The sequence below is a fragment of the Alexandromys fortis genome, unplaced genomic scaffold, assembly GCF_014885135.2.
Source record: "Alexandromys fortis isolate MF-2015 unplaced genomic scaffold, M_Fortis_MF-2015_v1.1 scaffold_8_1_9099942, whole genome shotgun sequence".
Taxonomy (NCBI): domain Eukaryota; kingdom Metazoa; phylum Chordata; class Mammalia; order Rodentia; family Cricetidae; genus Alexandromys; species Alexandromys fortis.
The window spans coordinates 3,410,937-3,427,490 of record NW_026067898.1 but is presented as its reverse complement, the minus strand read 5'-3'; the positions used below and the strand labels follow the sequence as shown (position 1 = coordinate 3,427,490).

The window sequence follows — 16,554 nt, the reverse complement described above, 5'->3', positions numbered from 1 at the left end:
TATCAATAAAATTAGCAAGCCAATGACACACGCATGCACGCACAGACATGCTTTCTTTTAGTTCTTATATTTAAAACAAGGTCATGTAGTTACTTCCTAATTTCAGTTTTTTTCCCCAGTGGAATATTTTCTAAAACATTTAAACAAATTTTGTAATAATGGATCTGCTATCATAAGATATCCCTAAATCTATGTTTACTTTAAACAAAGTTTAAACTAAAAATTTCATATTCTTGAATAAATTTCCAAAGATCTTAAGGAAATAATTCAAAATATGATACAGTCTAGTGTTTATTTATGTTATGGCAGATACACTTGAATTTCAAAATTTAAAACATATAAAAAGTGGTTTGGGACTAACACCTGTATCAACAGCTGACAAGTGTCTTGTTGTTTATTATACAGCAGGTACGCGGTAGTGCTGATGCCAATCGGCAGCACGGGATGAGATCATCAGTAGGCTTTCTACAGCAACAGCATATGCTGCTGTTTGAGAGACTCAATCTGCTTCCAATGCTCAGGTTCTAACATTTCTAAGGTTAAACAATGTTAGAGTATTTAGTTTGGCAAATGTTCAAAATAAAGTGGAAATGTCTTCGTAAGCATCACACAAATGCACATCCACTCTTGATCTCTGCGAGAACCATAGGTACAGATCAGAACTCTCCCTCTAGGAAATAATTTACACACAGATGAGTGCTATCGTATCACTATCTAAAATAATCACTAAATACAATTCATTTTCAGAAATAAACAAGCAAGGTTTTTTTCATTATCAGTTATCAAAAACATAATGTTATGGTATTTCAAACAAAGGATACTCTAAAATCATAGAATTTCACTGAGTTTTGAGAATGTGCAACTAAATCAACCAAGTATACCGTATTACACCATATTAGGAAGCCAATGATCAGAAAACACAACGGCATGAAGAAATTGATCCACAAAAGTGTTTTCAGGCTTTAAGGTAAAACAGCTCCACAGTTTACAGATAAACAAGGCAACAAAACCGCGTGCTTGTCTTGAGTGAATATTCTATGCAGAAGATGTAACACTTTGTTTGTAGACAGCATGGTACGCGTTTCTCAGCAACACATAAGGAAAACAAGATTCCAAGAGATCCATTGTTAGGAATGGTGATTCCTGTACAATCTGGAAAAGTAAAAAAACATGTCAGAAGTCAAGTTACTCACTCAACGCAAGTAGTAAGCAACAACCCTATATTCTCATTAGAAACAGACACCATTTTACTTCAAGATCTAAAATACAAATGTGCCACAGTGAATTCTACCAAAATACTGTTTAATGCGGTTTTCAAGTTTATCAATTAATCAATAGGAACACATGGAACATAAATTTTCAGCAATACTCTAAACATGAAGACGACCACAAAAATATTTAAAATGTAATGGCACATTAAAGAACTAACTAAAAACCACGCTAGAAAGTGAAAAAAAAAAAAGCAGCTATAATTAAATGAATGCAGTAAACTCTAGAACTCAAAAGGAAAAAAAAGGCTCCTATGTAGGCGACTGGAAAGATCATCTGGGGAAAACAGTGGAGCTCTGAGCTCTGAGCTCTGCTGATTCTCCATGGCTAAGGAAACTACTCTGAGAAGAGCCTCGGGCAGATCCACAGACACAGCCATGGGGAAGCTCAGGAACTGAACTTGATATAACAGGAAAGTACAGCATCTGCGCACATCCTCCAGGAGTCTTACTTTCTATTACTGCCCAACAGCTAGATGGGAGGGTGCCAGTCTTTGCAGGAGTCTTTAAAGTGCATGGTTTGAGTGGAGTGAACACAGGAAATGGAGAAAAACCAAGAATTGCAAAAGAAAAACAAAACAACACAACTTTCACTTGCCAAGAAGAAATATGTTAAGGACGGGATCTTCCTTTATTTCAGTAAAGGTTAATTAAGTTGAAACAAGACGTACCATATCCAGAAGCAAATAAACGGATTCTCTATTTCTTGTTGTAGTTTTGTCTGTCTCTTGGCCGATTTTCAGTAGACTGGAGGACGCAAGCTTTAAAGTACATACGTGGAATCAGTGAGGTTGGCAATAAAACACAGCTCCCTTATTTGTTCGTTCTCAGTACGGTTTGAGCTTCAACAAGCTTGAGTTACTCAACATATAATGTATGATGAGCTAGAGATCTTACATCCATCAACAATTAAGATAAACATATAATCAAATATTCATTAAAACTGACATTTTCCTCAAGTGTGTCTCCTAAGATGATCCAAACTGTTTTCTCCCCTCCCAGTATCTATAATAACTATGCAGGAGCCCATCCTTTTACAAATGGTTTTGCTTTTGATGCTTTTTCCAATCACAGCAGGAAAACAAGACAGAAAATTCCAGAATTTTCTAATTTTAAAGGACACATTATCTCTCTTTGCTTCCATTTTTCTTTAAAGGAAAAAAAACCTTTCAAAAGTGAAGAAAATCTCTTCTCCAAACATCAGTTTAAGCAAAAAGGCCATATGGCAGAGAAGGAGACATTTAAGCCGAGGGGAAAACAATGATACACTCGATGGATGTAACCTGTTCTCCTCCAAAAGCAAAACATTAAAAAGTGAGGCTTGTATGTTAATAAACTGAGAACAAAAACATCAACGGAAAACATTAAATGAATTTTTTTTTTTTTTTTTTTTTTTTTTGGTTTTTCGAGACAGGGTTTCTCTGTGGTTTTGGAGCCTGTCCTGGAACTAGCTCTTGTAGACCAGGCTGGTCTCGAACTCACAGAGATCCGCCTGCCTCTGCCTCCCAAGTGCTGGGATTAAAGGCTTGCGCTACCACCGCCCGGCTAAATGAAATGTTAAAGCTTGTAAAATGTCACGAGTTCTGATATTTGAATAGACATACCGCCAGGAATTCTTTAAGTCGGTCTTCAATACTTCCCTTGTGAATTGTAAACAAAGCTGCAGCGATCTGGTTGATGGCTTTGGCCAAACAATGTATATTGTTGCAGTGCCCTGAGAAAGTACAAACAGTAGTGTGCAGTTTGTGTGACTTCAAAAGTTTGTGACACATTGACTCGCAGGCTACACAAACAGCAGTATGACAAAGAGTTAGGGTGCAACGTGAGTTACTCTTTTCCTGTTACGAGCTGAGTGTTTAATATGACAGCAAATACAAGTAATGATCAGGTCAGTATTTCATTAGCAGGCAACACTCTCGAAAGATGTGATACTTAGATAATACCTTGTGGTAAAGGCTAAGCTGCTTAGAGCATGACATCTCTCATGATGTCTCTCTAGAGCATGTACCCATCCTCTGCCTAACTTTCGAGCTGACTTATACCTTTCATATTTCAGAGAACTACAGCTTCAGAAAAGAAACAGACGCCATTGCAAAGCTATTATTTGGCAGAACTTAATCTATATCTTATCAGAAAAGAACACAAATTACTCAAAGCAAAAAGCCTATCTGACATTAAAAGCAAGGACGTCAGTGTCGGCACACGTTTAAGAGGTACCTTCTATAGCAGGGCTGTACTGCGACATCACATTACTGGCCAGTGTAGGCAAGGAGACTGCTACAAAGACCATCAGGAGGCAAGCAATCTTATATTCTTCTTCTGGACTAATGTTCTCTAAAGAAAAAAATGAATAAAAAAAAAAATCAAGCTTTTCTTCAACATTATTTAAAATTAATAATCTAACCTAGAAAAAAATAAAGGCAACAAAATTTTTAATCTAAATTTCCTAAGTGAAAACTAATGAAAAATGAGAACACCATATATATTGCTATTTATAATTTTTTTATATCTCATAATCTGAAAATTCACTGAAAGAAAAAATCCCTTTCTTTCCCTAAGACAGCTATGAATATCATTTTAAATATTGCTTAAAGGATACCAATACTGAAATATTGGTAATGCAATAGGGATAGCATTACCTATTTCTCCATTCTAGAAAACAGAAGAAACCAGATATGAATGAGAATATCTAGCACACGCTATAGCTATAAGACCTCTTCTATAATAATTTCTAAAATACTATAACCTTTACAAAAATATTTATGACATTTATATTGTTCTGTATTGCCTTGATTTCTTACCTGATACCTGGGAACTTCTAGGTACCTTTCAGTTTGCAATTTTATATAACTATGGATTGATCATAGGAAAAAAACCACCTATTTTAAAATTTTGGTTGATCATAAAAAAAGAAATAATATATTATTTGAGTGATGAAAACAAAGTGTAACTAATAAGAAAACTAATAAATGCAAAGACTATACTTTGGCTCTAAAGAACTGTAAAGGGGCTGGAGAAGGCTCAGTGGCTAAGAGCACTTCTGCTCTTGCAGAGCTTGGGCTCAGTTCCCAGCACCCACACGGCTGCTCACAGCCATCTGGAACTCCAGTTAGAAGGGCTCATGCCCTCTTCTTCACTCCTTGGGCGCCAGGCGTGCAATTGGTGCAAAAACACAAGTGTAGACAAAACACTTGCACACATAAAATAAATAAAAAATTTAAAAATAAAATAAAATAAAATCAATAGTAGAGAAGTACATTTCAATACCAACAAAACAGACCCTACTTACATTGTAGACAGACACAGAATTATGTGGAACAGTTTGTACTATGTTTCAAAGGACTGGCCTTAAAATTTCTACACGGTCAGGGTTATGTATCTACCTTTTTAATGGTACATATGTATTATAATTAAAACGGGACACCATTTTCTAGTTACCAATTTCCTGGGTATCCTAAGGGCAGTCTTTCCACCAGCATACAAATGTTCTCAACCTCTCCATCTCAGAAAGTCCTTTTCATAACCTGGGGCACAGCTTAGGCGTAGAATGTGCAGGGTCTACCTGTGATTCCCGATGCCTCTAGCTATTGTAACTTTATGTCCGCGTTCCGACAGAGCTGTCTCACACTTAGTGTATGCAACCCCTCTGTCCTGCTCATCTGCGAGCTGTTGCACTGGAGCTGCACTGACGCTCACCCACGCTGCACAGCTGATGGCTCCCTCTCCACCTTCTGAGGAGCTTTCCCCCAGCTTTTGCTGATTTCTTTCTGACTCTACTGGTCCTTCCACCTCCTCCCGAGTTCATTAAAGTTGAACTGGTGTTGTTCCTTGACACTGACAAAATGGCTTTACAGCCTCATCTGGTAGTATGGCTCAGACAGTATATATGAAATGCTACAGAAAACTCCAAAAAACAAGGCGTTTGTCTTTTCTATCTTGGTATCTTCCAACTTAAAAAAAAAATTAAAGCTTAATACAAATGCAAAAATAAGTATCACATGCACACCTAGGCTGCCCTGCAGTTTTAACAGGAACACTACGTATCTGCTAGTGCATTTTACCTGACTTTTGTGAGGAAAGAGCTACGACTAAGGCAGGATCAATCTCACACGGTAATCCAGCGGCTGATGATAACTCATACACATTCATTGCAACCTGACGAAACACAAGAGTTACAAAGAAATCATGATTTTAACAAATAATTTTAATATCTGAGAAAGTTCACTTTAACAAGAAAGCATTTATGGTTTAAATCAGTCTGCCTACAAATATATTAGAGGATTTTAGCAACTTGGCTGAACTTTAGGGATGGCAGGATAGGTAACCCACACTGGACAAAGATCTAACACTGTTCCTTATAGCTTCCCATTGGGCAAACAAAATTTGTAGCCCCTCTGTGGCAAGTTCCACAGAATCATTCTAAAGTTACTATTTGTCTTGGAAACATGAGTGTAAAATAGTAAGTCAAAAGAAACGAATAAACGAAGCCAGCTGTAGTGGCTCACACCTGTGCTATCAGCACTTCAGGGCTCAAGGCCAGTCTGGGTACAAAATGAGTTCCCGAACATCCTGGGCTATGGTAAAAGCCGAGAGGTGAAAGAACAAATAAAAGCGAACTAACATCACTGAATCTATGCTCAAGTCCACAGTTATTTGATGGAAAACTTTAGGGATTTAATGCTTAATCAATTATAGAAAAATTAAAAAAACACTACTTTAAAAATCTGATAAAGCAATTTCTAGTAAGTAATTTTCTACATCATACATGCACAAATTCCAATTATTCACGATAGGCTGATAGTTTAGTTAAAAACTGAGTACATAATTCGTTATCTTTGATATTGCAGTTAATAAACCTTAGACAGATGGAAACAACCATGTACTAAATTCCAGAGACACACACACACTCCTCACCACACACAAATATAAATTCAAAATGCATCAAGGACATAGCATAAAAGCTAAAATTTTGGGAGAAAATAGACACATAACTGTTGATGGCCTTTGTCAAGACACTGTCTAATCTGATTGTAAAACTACAAACAAAAGAAAAAACAGATAAGCTATACTACACTGAAATTAAAGCGTTTGTGATTCTTGGATAACCATCAAGCAACTGCAAAGGGTTCAGGGGGGAAATGTGCAGATGGTGAATCTACAGAGGACAATGACTTGGGCCAGTGATGACTCAGCAGAAAGAGGCACCTGCATAGGCCTGGCAACTGGAGATCAACCACTAGTGCCATGCAAAAGTGGAAAGAGAGGGCCAACTCAGCACATACAGATGACAACATGGTCTAAAGCCGGCTGAGGATCCAAATAAACCAATCTCTAAAGAAGCCATACACACACATCAACAAATGTGTGGCATCCTCTTAAACGAAGGAAATGCAAACCCAAAGTGTGACATCACTGTGCACCAACTAAATGGCTCTAATTACGGAGACAAGGATTGCATATAGAAAACCCTGGCACCTTCATTGAGTGTAGACAGTAATATAAAACATGGTGCCGATTTGGTGCTTCCTCAAAACTAAACACAATTTCTACAGAACCCGGCAATTCCATTCCTTATACAAGAGAACAAAAACATCAATGTAGATAAACAAAGTAGCATTATTTACAACATCAAAGAAGTAAAAGCAACCCCTCTCTCCAATGATGGCCGAATAAACAAACTATGGCATATTAATACAATGGAACACTGAGACAGTGCTAACACATGCTGTAACATGAAAACATGCTACGTTAAGGAAGTCTGAGTCAAGAATATCTTCTGTACGATTTACAGCATACTCAGAACAGGCAGTCTGCAGTCAGCAACATAGCCATCTAGGACGGGGGGTGGGGGAAAGTGCCTGCTATGGGTACAGATGCTCTTTGGGGATGATAAAAATATTCTGAACCTGACTGAAAACTGACGTCACAACTCAAAACCACTGAACCACACTAAGAAAAAAAATCTTTTAGCACTGGGGAACCTAGAAGTGGTTCTTAGTAATTACCCACTTTTAAAACTGACTAGGACTGAATTTAAAACAACTCATCTCTCTCCTTTATGACCATGCACGAAAAAGCTGCCATATTAAGGGGGGAAAATGATCAATTTTAAAACAAATTTTATGTCCTTTTAGTTGATCAAAGAAGACTGACTTTCAAAATGCTTAGGGAGTTTTTGGTGCCGAGAGCTTAGTGAAGCAATCACACAGGCATGCATGCTATTTTCAGGTCTGCTACATTTTTAATTTTGTTATTAATTTTCCATACCCCACCCCCGCATGCCTCAGATCTCCCAGGTAACTTGAGCCTCGCGCTATAAGCTACAAACCACACAGGGGCTACCTTCATGTCGGTCTCCCTTGGAATGTGGTCCTTGAAGTCCTCAATGGAGCTGACGAGGAAAGGAATGTGGTAGGACAGAACCTGGAAGAGTGCGAACAGACACAAGGTCAGCTCCAGCAGCCTGCACTTCTGGGAAACGTCACCATCTGGAAAGTCAAGTTTGCACAGTGTATTCACCAACTTCACTGGACCTTTCTAAGAGGCCAAAATAATGGGAAATGATATGCGTTCAGTGCAAAGATGAGAAGCTCAAAAGGGACACTTTAATGTAGAAATAGCTGAAATAGTGTAGCAACCTAATTCAATACCAAACCAAAATGTACTTTATTTACCATCGCTATGCAAACCGCAATTTTACTCTTAATATTGCTGCTAATTTTAACTTTTGAAAAATAAAGAAATGATATGGAAATGATTTCTTACATCTCTCAGTGCTTCTTGTGCCAGTGAGCGGAAGGATAAAATAACACCGATTATCGTCATCCTTTTCAATACACTGTCAACAGCTAAAGTATAAGGAAGGGGAGAAAAAAAGAAAAACAAATACATAAACTGCTTTTTTGACTTTGGAGAAAATTCTAAAAATCAAAATATTTTGGTATTTCTGAAATAAATGCCAAAACTAGCTGCAATTTGATTCAACATGCGTTTAAAGAGCCTTCGCCCAGTGTCTGGACATTTCAGGGAAGCTGACTTTTAGGAGGTTACAGACTCTGAAGTTAATTATCCTTCAGTCTAATTAATGTAGACTTACTGTATTCAATTTAATAGGTTCAAGAGCTTATGAACAGCAATGTTTGCTAATAATCAACACTTTCTGAAGTAAAGCCAGTATAGTGGTTCACCTCCTTAAATCCCAACAACTCAGAAAGCAGAGACAGGCAGACCTTTGTGAGTTAAAGCCAGTCTAGGTTAAGACTCTGTTTCTCCCTGCCCCCCCCCAAACAAGACGAAAAATCAACAAAAAGCTGAAGTAGATATACAGTGAAAAGTCCCACTGACTGCAATTTTTTCTTGTTCTCTTCATATGCTAATGAACACTTTGCATAATTTGCTGCCTGCATTATGTTACAAATTTTGGCTAGAAATATTGTATATTATATCTTTCAGATGTTTATTAAAAGTACCACAAATTACTCACATGATAATCTTTTAAAGAGTGCAGCCATCTGGTCTGGCTTGTCAAAGCTGGTCCTCATTTGTGTTAGCACATCAACATTCTCCACCACAAGTTTCTAAAAAGAAAGAGTAAGACCAAGTCAGGCACAGAGCTTTGTGTTAATGACTTAAGAACTTGCTTGTGAGTTACAACTGGAAAATAAAAAAACAAAGTTCATGAAGTCCAGATGTTCTGTGCTATACAATTTTGTTTTAATAAAAGAATCTCAATATTGTTTACATAATATTAATGTTTTCCAATTCAAGAAGGGGTTAGGAAATTCAGAAGAGGTGAGTAGCAAGAATAAGGGCCATTGTATGCTTAGACGCAAAGCAGTCTTTTAAAACATGTCTTTTATACTCTGGTAACTTCCAAAAGTTTTAGTGACCCAAATTCAAATTCTCTCAAGATCTACAGCCAATATATATATATATATAATGTACACACATACATATACATATATATGTACTTATTCAATATAGTTCATCTTAGCACTGACACATTCTTAAATGATAAAAATGGTCATTTAAAATGTGGCTGCCTTTAATATCTTTATTTAAACACTACACAGCCTAAAGACATTTTTTACCCAGCTTAAAGGATTTAAGAGAAAAGAAAACACACTGAGCTAAGTGTGCTGGCTAGTTTAATGTCAACTTGACACAAGCTAGGGTCATCGGAAAGGAGAGAACCTCAATTCAGAAAATGTCTCCATAACATCAGGCTGTACAGAAATTTCTTAATTAGCCAACTGCAGGTTGTGGCCCTGAGTTCTGTAAGAAAGCAGGCTGAGCAAGGCATGGAGAAGTAAGAAAGCAGCGCTCCTCCACGGACTGCACATCAGCTCCTCCCTCCAGGTTCCTGCCCTAAGACCAGGTATGCGACAGGGGTAGAGCATTTGCCTAGCATGTGAGAGGCCCTGCATTCAATCTCTAACTGCCCAATAATTTAATAATGTTCATGCAAAAATCTGTGGACAGGTGGAAAGCAATACACCCAAATGCTACATCAGAACATAACCAAACAGAAGTAGCATTCTGCACCAGAACTAAGGATGAGTAAGAACACTGAGAAACCTGAACTCAGTCCCTTTTGCAACTTAATTCACCTTTTAGGCCTCTTGCTTTCTCACCTATGATTACGCCAAGATACCACTCAGAGCCTCTTAAGTGTTTTAATTTTATTTACATGTTGGTACTTTCACGTCAAGTTAATTTAAAATTCTACGTTTTCTCACATTCTTACAATGCTTCACAAGAGTTACTGTCTAAGGGTGAATTAAAGGCAAGCCTGGCAGCCCACATTTAGACTGCCAGCTATTTGGGAGGCTGGTGCGGGATGTCTGAAGTTTACTAAGACCCTGTTTCAAACTGAAAAATGAGAAAAGGGCTGTAGATGTCCTCAGCGGTCGAGCACTTGCCAACTCACATGAGGTTGGAGGATCAAAGCCCAACACTGCAAACAAGGACAGCAAGGTGGGTTCCTAAGGACTGTGTACCTTAAGTTCAGCAACTTGTGATGAAATATGCCACATTAGACTCTCACTCAGGAACTTCATCCCATATGGGCCTAGGAGCTCTGATAATGATCTCATTTCTGAAAGGAAATGAATTAATTTCAGTTTCTTGACAGAGCAAATATATTAAGAAACAATGACATACTGCATATGACATACAACCTCATCTTACAAACTAAATATTAATAGCCAAAACAAACAAGTCAGATCAAGTTATCATGTAAAACAATCAGGTTGTCTTCATTAGTATGTAATATTCACCTGATATGTCAGAATACTCCTCTGCATTGAATGTTAATTCATTTTCTGTGGGTAAATTCACAAACGCTTTCATTGCAGGAAAGTAAGCTATATGGCCATTGCTGACTTGTCTTAGTAAAGTCTCCAAGTACCTAAAGAGAAAAGTAAATTTATAACCAGAAAAAAAACCCTACATTTTAGAATAAAGTACCAACAACTAATCAAATTTACAATTTTTTTTGGGTAAGGGCTAGAAAAGAAAATCTATTTAATTCCTACCACTGTCTCCACTCACTATCACAGGGAAAGGCCTCACCAGAACAGACACAACAAAGGGGAAGGCTTATTACTCAGTCACCGCCAGTCTGTTCTTCCTCATGCTCTCAATACCCGTTTTTTCCCCAAAACCAATTTTTGAATAAAAAAATCTGTTAAAAAATTCATTACAGTATACATTTGTATACATACAGTATACATATGTAAGTCTGAAGTCAACTGTTAAAATAAATGAGAACATGACCCTAGAGAGATGGCTCTGACATTAAGAACTCTGGCTGTTCTTCCAGAGGCCCCGGTTTGCTTCACAGCACCCCGTGCTAGTTCATAACTGGCTGTGACTCCAGACTCAGGGGCTCAGATGCTCTTCCCTATCCTCTGAGGGCACAGTCACACATGAAGTACACATATATTCATATACAGGGGCTCAGATGCTCTTCCCTATCCTCTGAGGGCACAGTCACACATGAAGTACACATATATTCATATACAGGGGCTCAGATGCTCTTCCCTATCCTCTGAGGGCACAGTCACACATGAAGTACACATATATTCATATACAAGCACAACCATAAAATTATTTTCCCTAAGGAGTTTATTATAAAACAAAACTGTCAATCATTCAGAATTTCTAAATGTGTTCCTTACCAATTTGTATATAGACTGGTAATGGTTGGTTCTCCATGGCTGTCTAAGTGTTGTGTTTGCTGAAGAAGAACATTATTAAATACTCTGGTGATGTCGATCTGTACATAGTTCTCTATAGACTGGAGTACAGTCATATACGCTCTTACACTTGTTAGAAGCTCAGATGGTTTTGCAATCTCCTGTGTAGCTTGATTATACATAGTCATTCCAACAATTGATCTGGGGATAATAAAAGAGGTAAGAGTTTCCCACTTATGAAAACAATCTACTCAATCTGCTAACATCTAATATCAAATATGCAATAAAATTTTGAAAGATTTATAAAATAAAGCCATGAAATTACTACTGTCATTATCTTAATTACCTAAAAATGATGGACTAGCAATACAAATGATTAAAAAACACTCTGAGAATGTAAATTAATGATAATGGTAAAACATAAAAAGGACTTTAAAAACTGCATTAATACAGCAAAGATTATGAGCTATTTAACTGATAGCTTAATCTGCAGGACACTGCTGCTTGATGCTTTTGTATTTTATGGGAATGAACTACAATCCCAATATTTAATAACATGACTATGTAGTTACCATCACTAACATTTCATAAACAAAATAAACTAAGGTTTAAAACAGAACTAAAAAAAAAAAAAAAGAGTTACTGGGTGGAGGTGATCTGTCTAGTGTGAACAAATTTCCAAACACCTACAAAGATATGTAAATATGCAACTACAGAAACTGTTCAATTAAGCACTTAGCACACATGCTGCATCAAAGGTTGACAACACGGATGATCACTTAGCCATAATGTCTGCCTGACCTAATGTTGATTTTCAACAAACTGCATGATAGTTAAAACAGGATGACAATGAAACAACACATGACAACTCACTTTATCCCCCTTGTACAGATGAGGCAAAAAGGGAACACAAATTTAAAAATACTTCTTTTGGTAGCTTGAATGTAACTGGCCCCATAAGCTCACAGGGGAGTGACACTATTATTAATAAGAAGGCGGGTCTTGTTGGAGTAGGTGTGGCCTTGCAGGGTGAAGTGTGTCACTGTGGAAGTGGGCTTTGAGGTCTCACATCTGCTAAAGTCATGCCCAAAGAGACAGACCACTCTCTTGTTGCCTGTGGGTAAGGTCTAGAACTCAGCTCTTCCTCCAGCACATCTGCCTGAACACCACCATGTCACACACCATGATGTTTAACCAACCCTCTGAAAATGCTAGCAATCCCAGTGAAATGTCTTCCTTTGTAAGAGTGGCCCTGGTCATGGCATCTTCAAAGCAATAGAAACCCTACGACCCTTCTCTGATTTTTTCTGCATTAGTCCCTCCCGATCCCTTAAATTTTTTTTAATTTAAATTAGTTATTTACACAGGTGTGTGTGTGCTCATTCGTGCCATGCTGCATGTGCGGCGGCTAGTGCACAATGCTGAAAGTCTTTTCTTCTGCCTTGTGTCTGTTACTGAGCCACTTGCCAGCCATAAGCCTGAAGACTGATCAGCAAATCACCTACTGTTTGCGTAGGACAGCTAGACCTCAGGTGACACTGACTGATGTTTGCGGTGTCAGTAATCAGTGGTAAGTATGGGACAGGAACCTGCTGCCCAGGAAATCTCAGTCCACTGCTGTACACGGCTCTCAGTCCATTACTATTTGTACTGCAGTTCGACTCGCTTGTCTGGTAAGCTCGTGTCAGATGGGTACAGATAATGAACACGGTCCGTGCGCTCGCTTACTTAGTGAAGCGTATCTCCAGGTGAGAGGTCAGGTACTCGCGTGGCGTGAAGGTGTGCTCCCACACTGCCATGTTCGGAACATAATTTATGGAGAAGCATAACTCCGAAAGTGCAGTGTGCAACTTATCAAGGCTAAAAAACAGCAAAGAATAATAATTAAAATGATACTTCATCATAAACAATTCCAAATCAGTTTCATAAAAATAGCAAGACTTATAGAGAATTCTGCAGAATTTGATTTCTCTATTTATTCTTAAACCAAAAGTTCAAAATGTTTAGGTTTAACTCATCAGGCGTTTTTTAAATCATGTTTCTTTACATTCAGCTAATAATGACTACACGGAGCGACCACAGGAAGAGGTGTTTATCTGCACTCAGCATCAATAACCTCCTCATGACGGTGCTGCTCTGTTAGCTGCCTCTGAGAAGGAGCAGTGTTATAAAGTGGCAATGGTGTTCATCGTAGGAACAAGTAGAGCATTTTCACAAAAAAATTCACTTATGCTTTCCTTCCCAACAATCAAAAACTTAACAAATCTCCCAGAGTGTTTTCAAATAATGGTATCAAATACATTCTAATGTATCACTAAATGCTACAAGTCTCAGTTATCTGACCTAAGTTAAGAATTAAGATCATTTATACTTAAAAAAAAAAAAGATCATTTATACTGCTCCTCAAAGCATGACAGATTCTTGACCTTTCATGTTTAGTACATCAAGACAAATACCATCTATTATATATGTCAGTTTAATAACGACAGTCATCATGACAGATCAAGAGTCACCTAGAGAATAAATCCACAAAGGTGTCTGTGAGTAGCTTCTAGATTGGGTCAACAGGGGTGGGAGGACCTATGCTAACTGTGAACAGTGCCCTTCCTTGGGCTGAGGCCCCTGGAGAAAAAAGTCAAAAGCAAGCTGAGTACCAAGCATTTCTCTCCCTGCTTCCTAGCTGCAGAAACAATGTGAGTAGGGGCTCCAGCTCCTGCCTCTGTTCCTCCTCCACCAGCATGGACCATACCCTCAAAGCATAAGTCACAATAACCCTTTCCTTCTGAAATGGTTTCTTCTGGGTTTCATGTCCCAGCAATGGCGAGAGTCATGCATCTTCAAAAATCTCCATTTTAGGCCAGGTAGTGGTGGCACATGCCTTTTTAATCCCAGCACTTAGGAGACAGGTGGATCTCTGTGAGTTCGAGGCCACTCTGGTCTACAAAATGAGTCCCAGCACAGCCAGAGCTGTTACACAGAGAAACCCTGTCTCAAAAAAACAAAAACAAAAGAAAAGAAAGGGGGAAAAAAATCTACATTTTAGAATAAAGTACTAGCAGCTTATCAAATTTATAATCTTTTTGGTGTGGGCCAGAAAAGACAATCTATTTAATTCCTACCACTGTCTCCCTCTGTTCTAATATCGCAGGGCAAGGCCTCACCGGAACAGCCACAACAAAGAGGAAGGCTTACTTGGTCACCACCAGCCTGTTCTTCCTCATGCTCTCCACACCTGGCTTTTCCCTTTCAGGTTCCCCTTTCTTGCCAGTCTGTTTTTTTGACTTCTTATTCACTGCTTGACTGATGGTTTTGGCACAATGCTTAGGCAGCAACTGAAAGGGGTAAGAATGACATTAACTTTTGCACCAATTTCCCAGAGTGTATAAACGAACAGAGGACACCTTAGCTGAGTCTGGACAAACAAGCAATAGGACAGAAATGTGGGGAGCATAGAAGAAAGTAGAAACCTATCCAAGTATCAAGGTTTATTCAAGTTATTACTCAAAAGATAAGTAAAAACAGACAAGGCAAGTACGGAGAGGGGCCAGCCTGGTCTACAAGAGCTAGTTCCGGGACAGGCACCAAAGCTACAGAGAAACCCTGTCTCGAAAAACAAAACAAAAAAAACCAAAAACAACAACAACAAAATTATCAAACATGGTAAACTCCAGGAACCCACTTAGTATAAAATAATGTACTAGTCACCTAGGAAATAAAGGGAAACAGTCAAGTGTTTTGTTACTTTCCTTTACAGTTATACCACCAAGTAGAAGCAGTTGGGAAAATCTAAAGCACCACAACTACTAAACGTAGATATAGTATGAAGGGTCTGAGACCTTCCCCAAAGCAATGTGCCTTACCCACTCTGAGGAGTGGATGGGGGTTGATGGGGACTAGGTGGAGAGGAGGGGAGGGAGTTGGTTGAGTAAAATAAAAAAAGGTTCGTTTTCTTTTTAAATAAAGAAAAAAAGAGAACTGAAAGAACATTTTGCAGTCACAAAATAATGGAATCAAGTACTAAAATCACAAAAACCAAATCAAGTACATGTCTCTTTACATCTGTAATCAGGTCTACCAATGAAGTTCACAAGAACAGGCAATAACTGGGCTTTCTGAGAGTCGGAATTACAAAAAGAAAAATAAATGAAAATCTAATGACTTGCTTTCTTGCATTCACAAATTCCTATCTGTTGGAAAAACTTAAATTATTACCTGGTCACTAAGAGTGCACTGTTCTGTGCAAATATCAGTGATGAGGTTTCGAGCTTGTTTGGCCATTTCATCCAAGAACATATTACACAGGGAAAGACTGCGATCTCCAATATGGTGGCGCTGGCAGGCAGAGGATGGAAACAGCACGTGTCACAAGAAAGTCACCAGAACAAAATACTCGAAGTAAGTCCTATTCTACTGTGAGGGCAGAAAAGCAGACATGCACTGCTCTCTTCACTACAGAATTAAACTATGATTCTGTGGGACTGCACGGGTCACATAAAATATGTATTGTATAGCAATGTAACAAATTATAATTAAAGATCACTATTTATAAAGTATAAAATTATGTATTTAACCAGGCATGGTAGCACACATCTGTAATCCCATCACTGGAGAAACTGAGGCAGAAGAATGACAAGACTGAGACTCTGTCTCAGAAAGAAAGATAATAAACTATGTATTTCATCATTCAAATTCACCAAGTTCTAAATCTAGGTATCAGTATCTAAAACTAAAGTACACAATATACATGAGCAGTTAGTTTTCTAAACGTAATTATAGTTAATACATGAATTCTGAAATAGTTCTAATAATAAATAAGTTTTAAATAAGCAAGAGCTCAAGTAGATAAATAAAAGTATTAGAAACCAAGTTGGGAAAATAAATGAGACATTTAAAATTTCTGAAATTATCTCTTCTCTTCCTACTTCCTGAGGATGGAGAAGGAAACATGCATTCTTTGAACACAGTAGTGGGAAATGGTGTATTTTATCTCAGAATAGAATTAACATATCTGCATGTATATGTGTGTGTGTATATGTATGTATGTATATATCTGTATGTGTGTGTGTGTGTGTGTGTGTATATATATA

At 38.0% G+C, this 16,554-nt stretch overlaps 1 protein-coding gene across 1 annotated transcript in view; it reads right to left on the bottom strand.

Moving 5' to 3' along the window:
- Positions 1-273: 273 nt before the first annotated feature.
- Positions 274-16,554, bottom strand: part of Nckap1 (NCK associated protein 1) — a 65,653-nt gene continuing 49,372 nt past the window's right edge. The window contains exons 18-31 of the mRNA XM_050119688.1: positions 15,680-15,799; positions 14,660-14,799; positions 13,196-13,327; positions 11,450-11,668; positions 10,547-10,677; positions 10,268-10,365; positions 8,752-8,845; positions 8,034-8,116; positions 7,611-7,691; positions 5,330-5,423; positions 3,486-3,602; positions 2,873-2,982; positions 1,940-2,029; positions 274-1,152 (exon numbers count right to left, since the gene is read on the bottom strand). Coding sequence (XP_049975645.1) covers positions 1,036-1,152; positions 1,940-2,029; positions 2,873-2,982; positions 3,486-3,602; positions 5,330-5,423; positions 7,611-7,691; positions 8,034-8,116; positions 8,752-8,845; positions 10,268-10,365; positions 10,547-10,677; positions 11,450-11,668; positions 13,196-13,327; positions 14,660-14,799; positions 15,680-15,799 — 1,626 coding nt within the window. The 3' untranslated portion in view covers positions 274-1,035. The remainder of the gene's footprint in view (positions 1,153-1,939; positions 2,030-2,872; positions 2,983-3,485; positions 3,603-5,329; positions 5,424-7,610; positions 7,692-8,033; positions 8,117-8,751; positions 8,846-10,267; positions 10,366-10,546; positions 10,678-11,449; positions 11,669-13,195; positions 13,328-14,659; positions 14,800-15,679; positions 15,800-16,554) is intronic.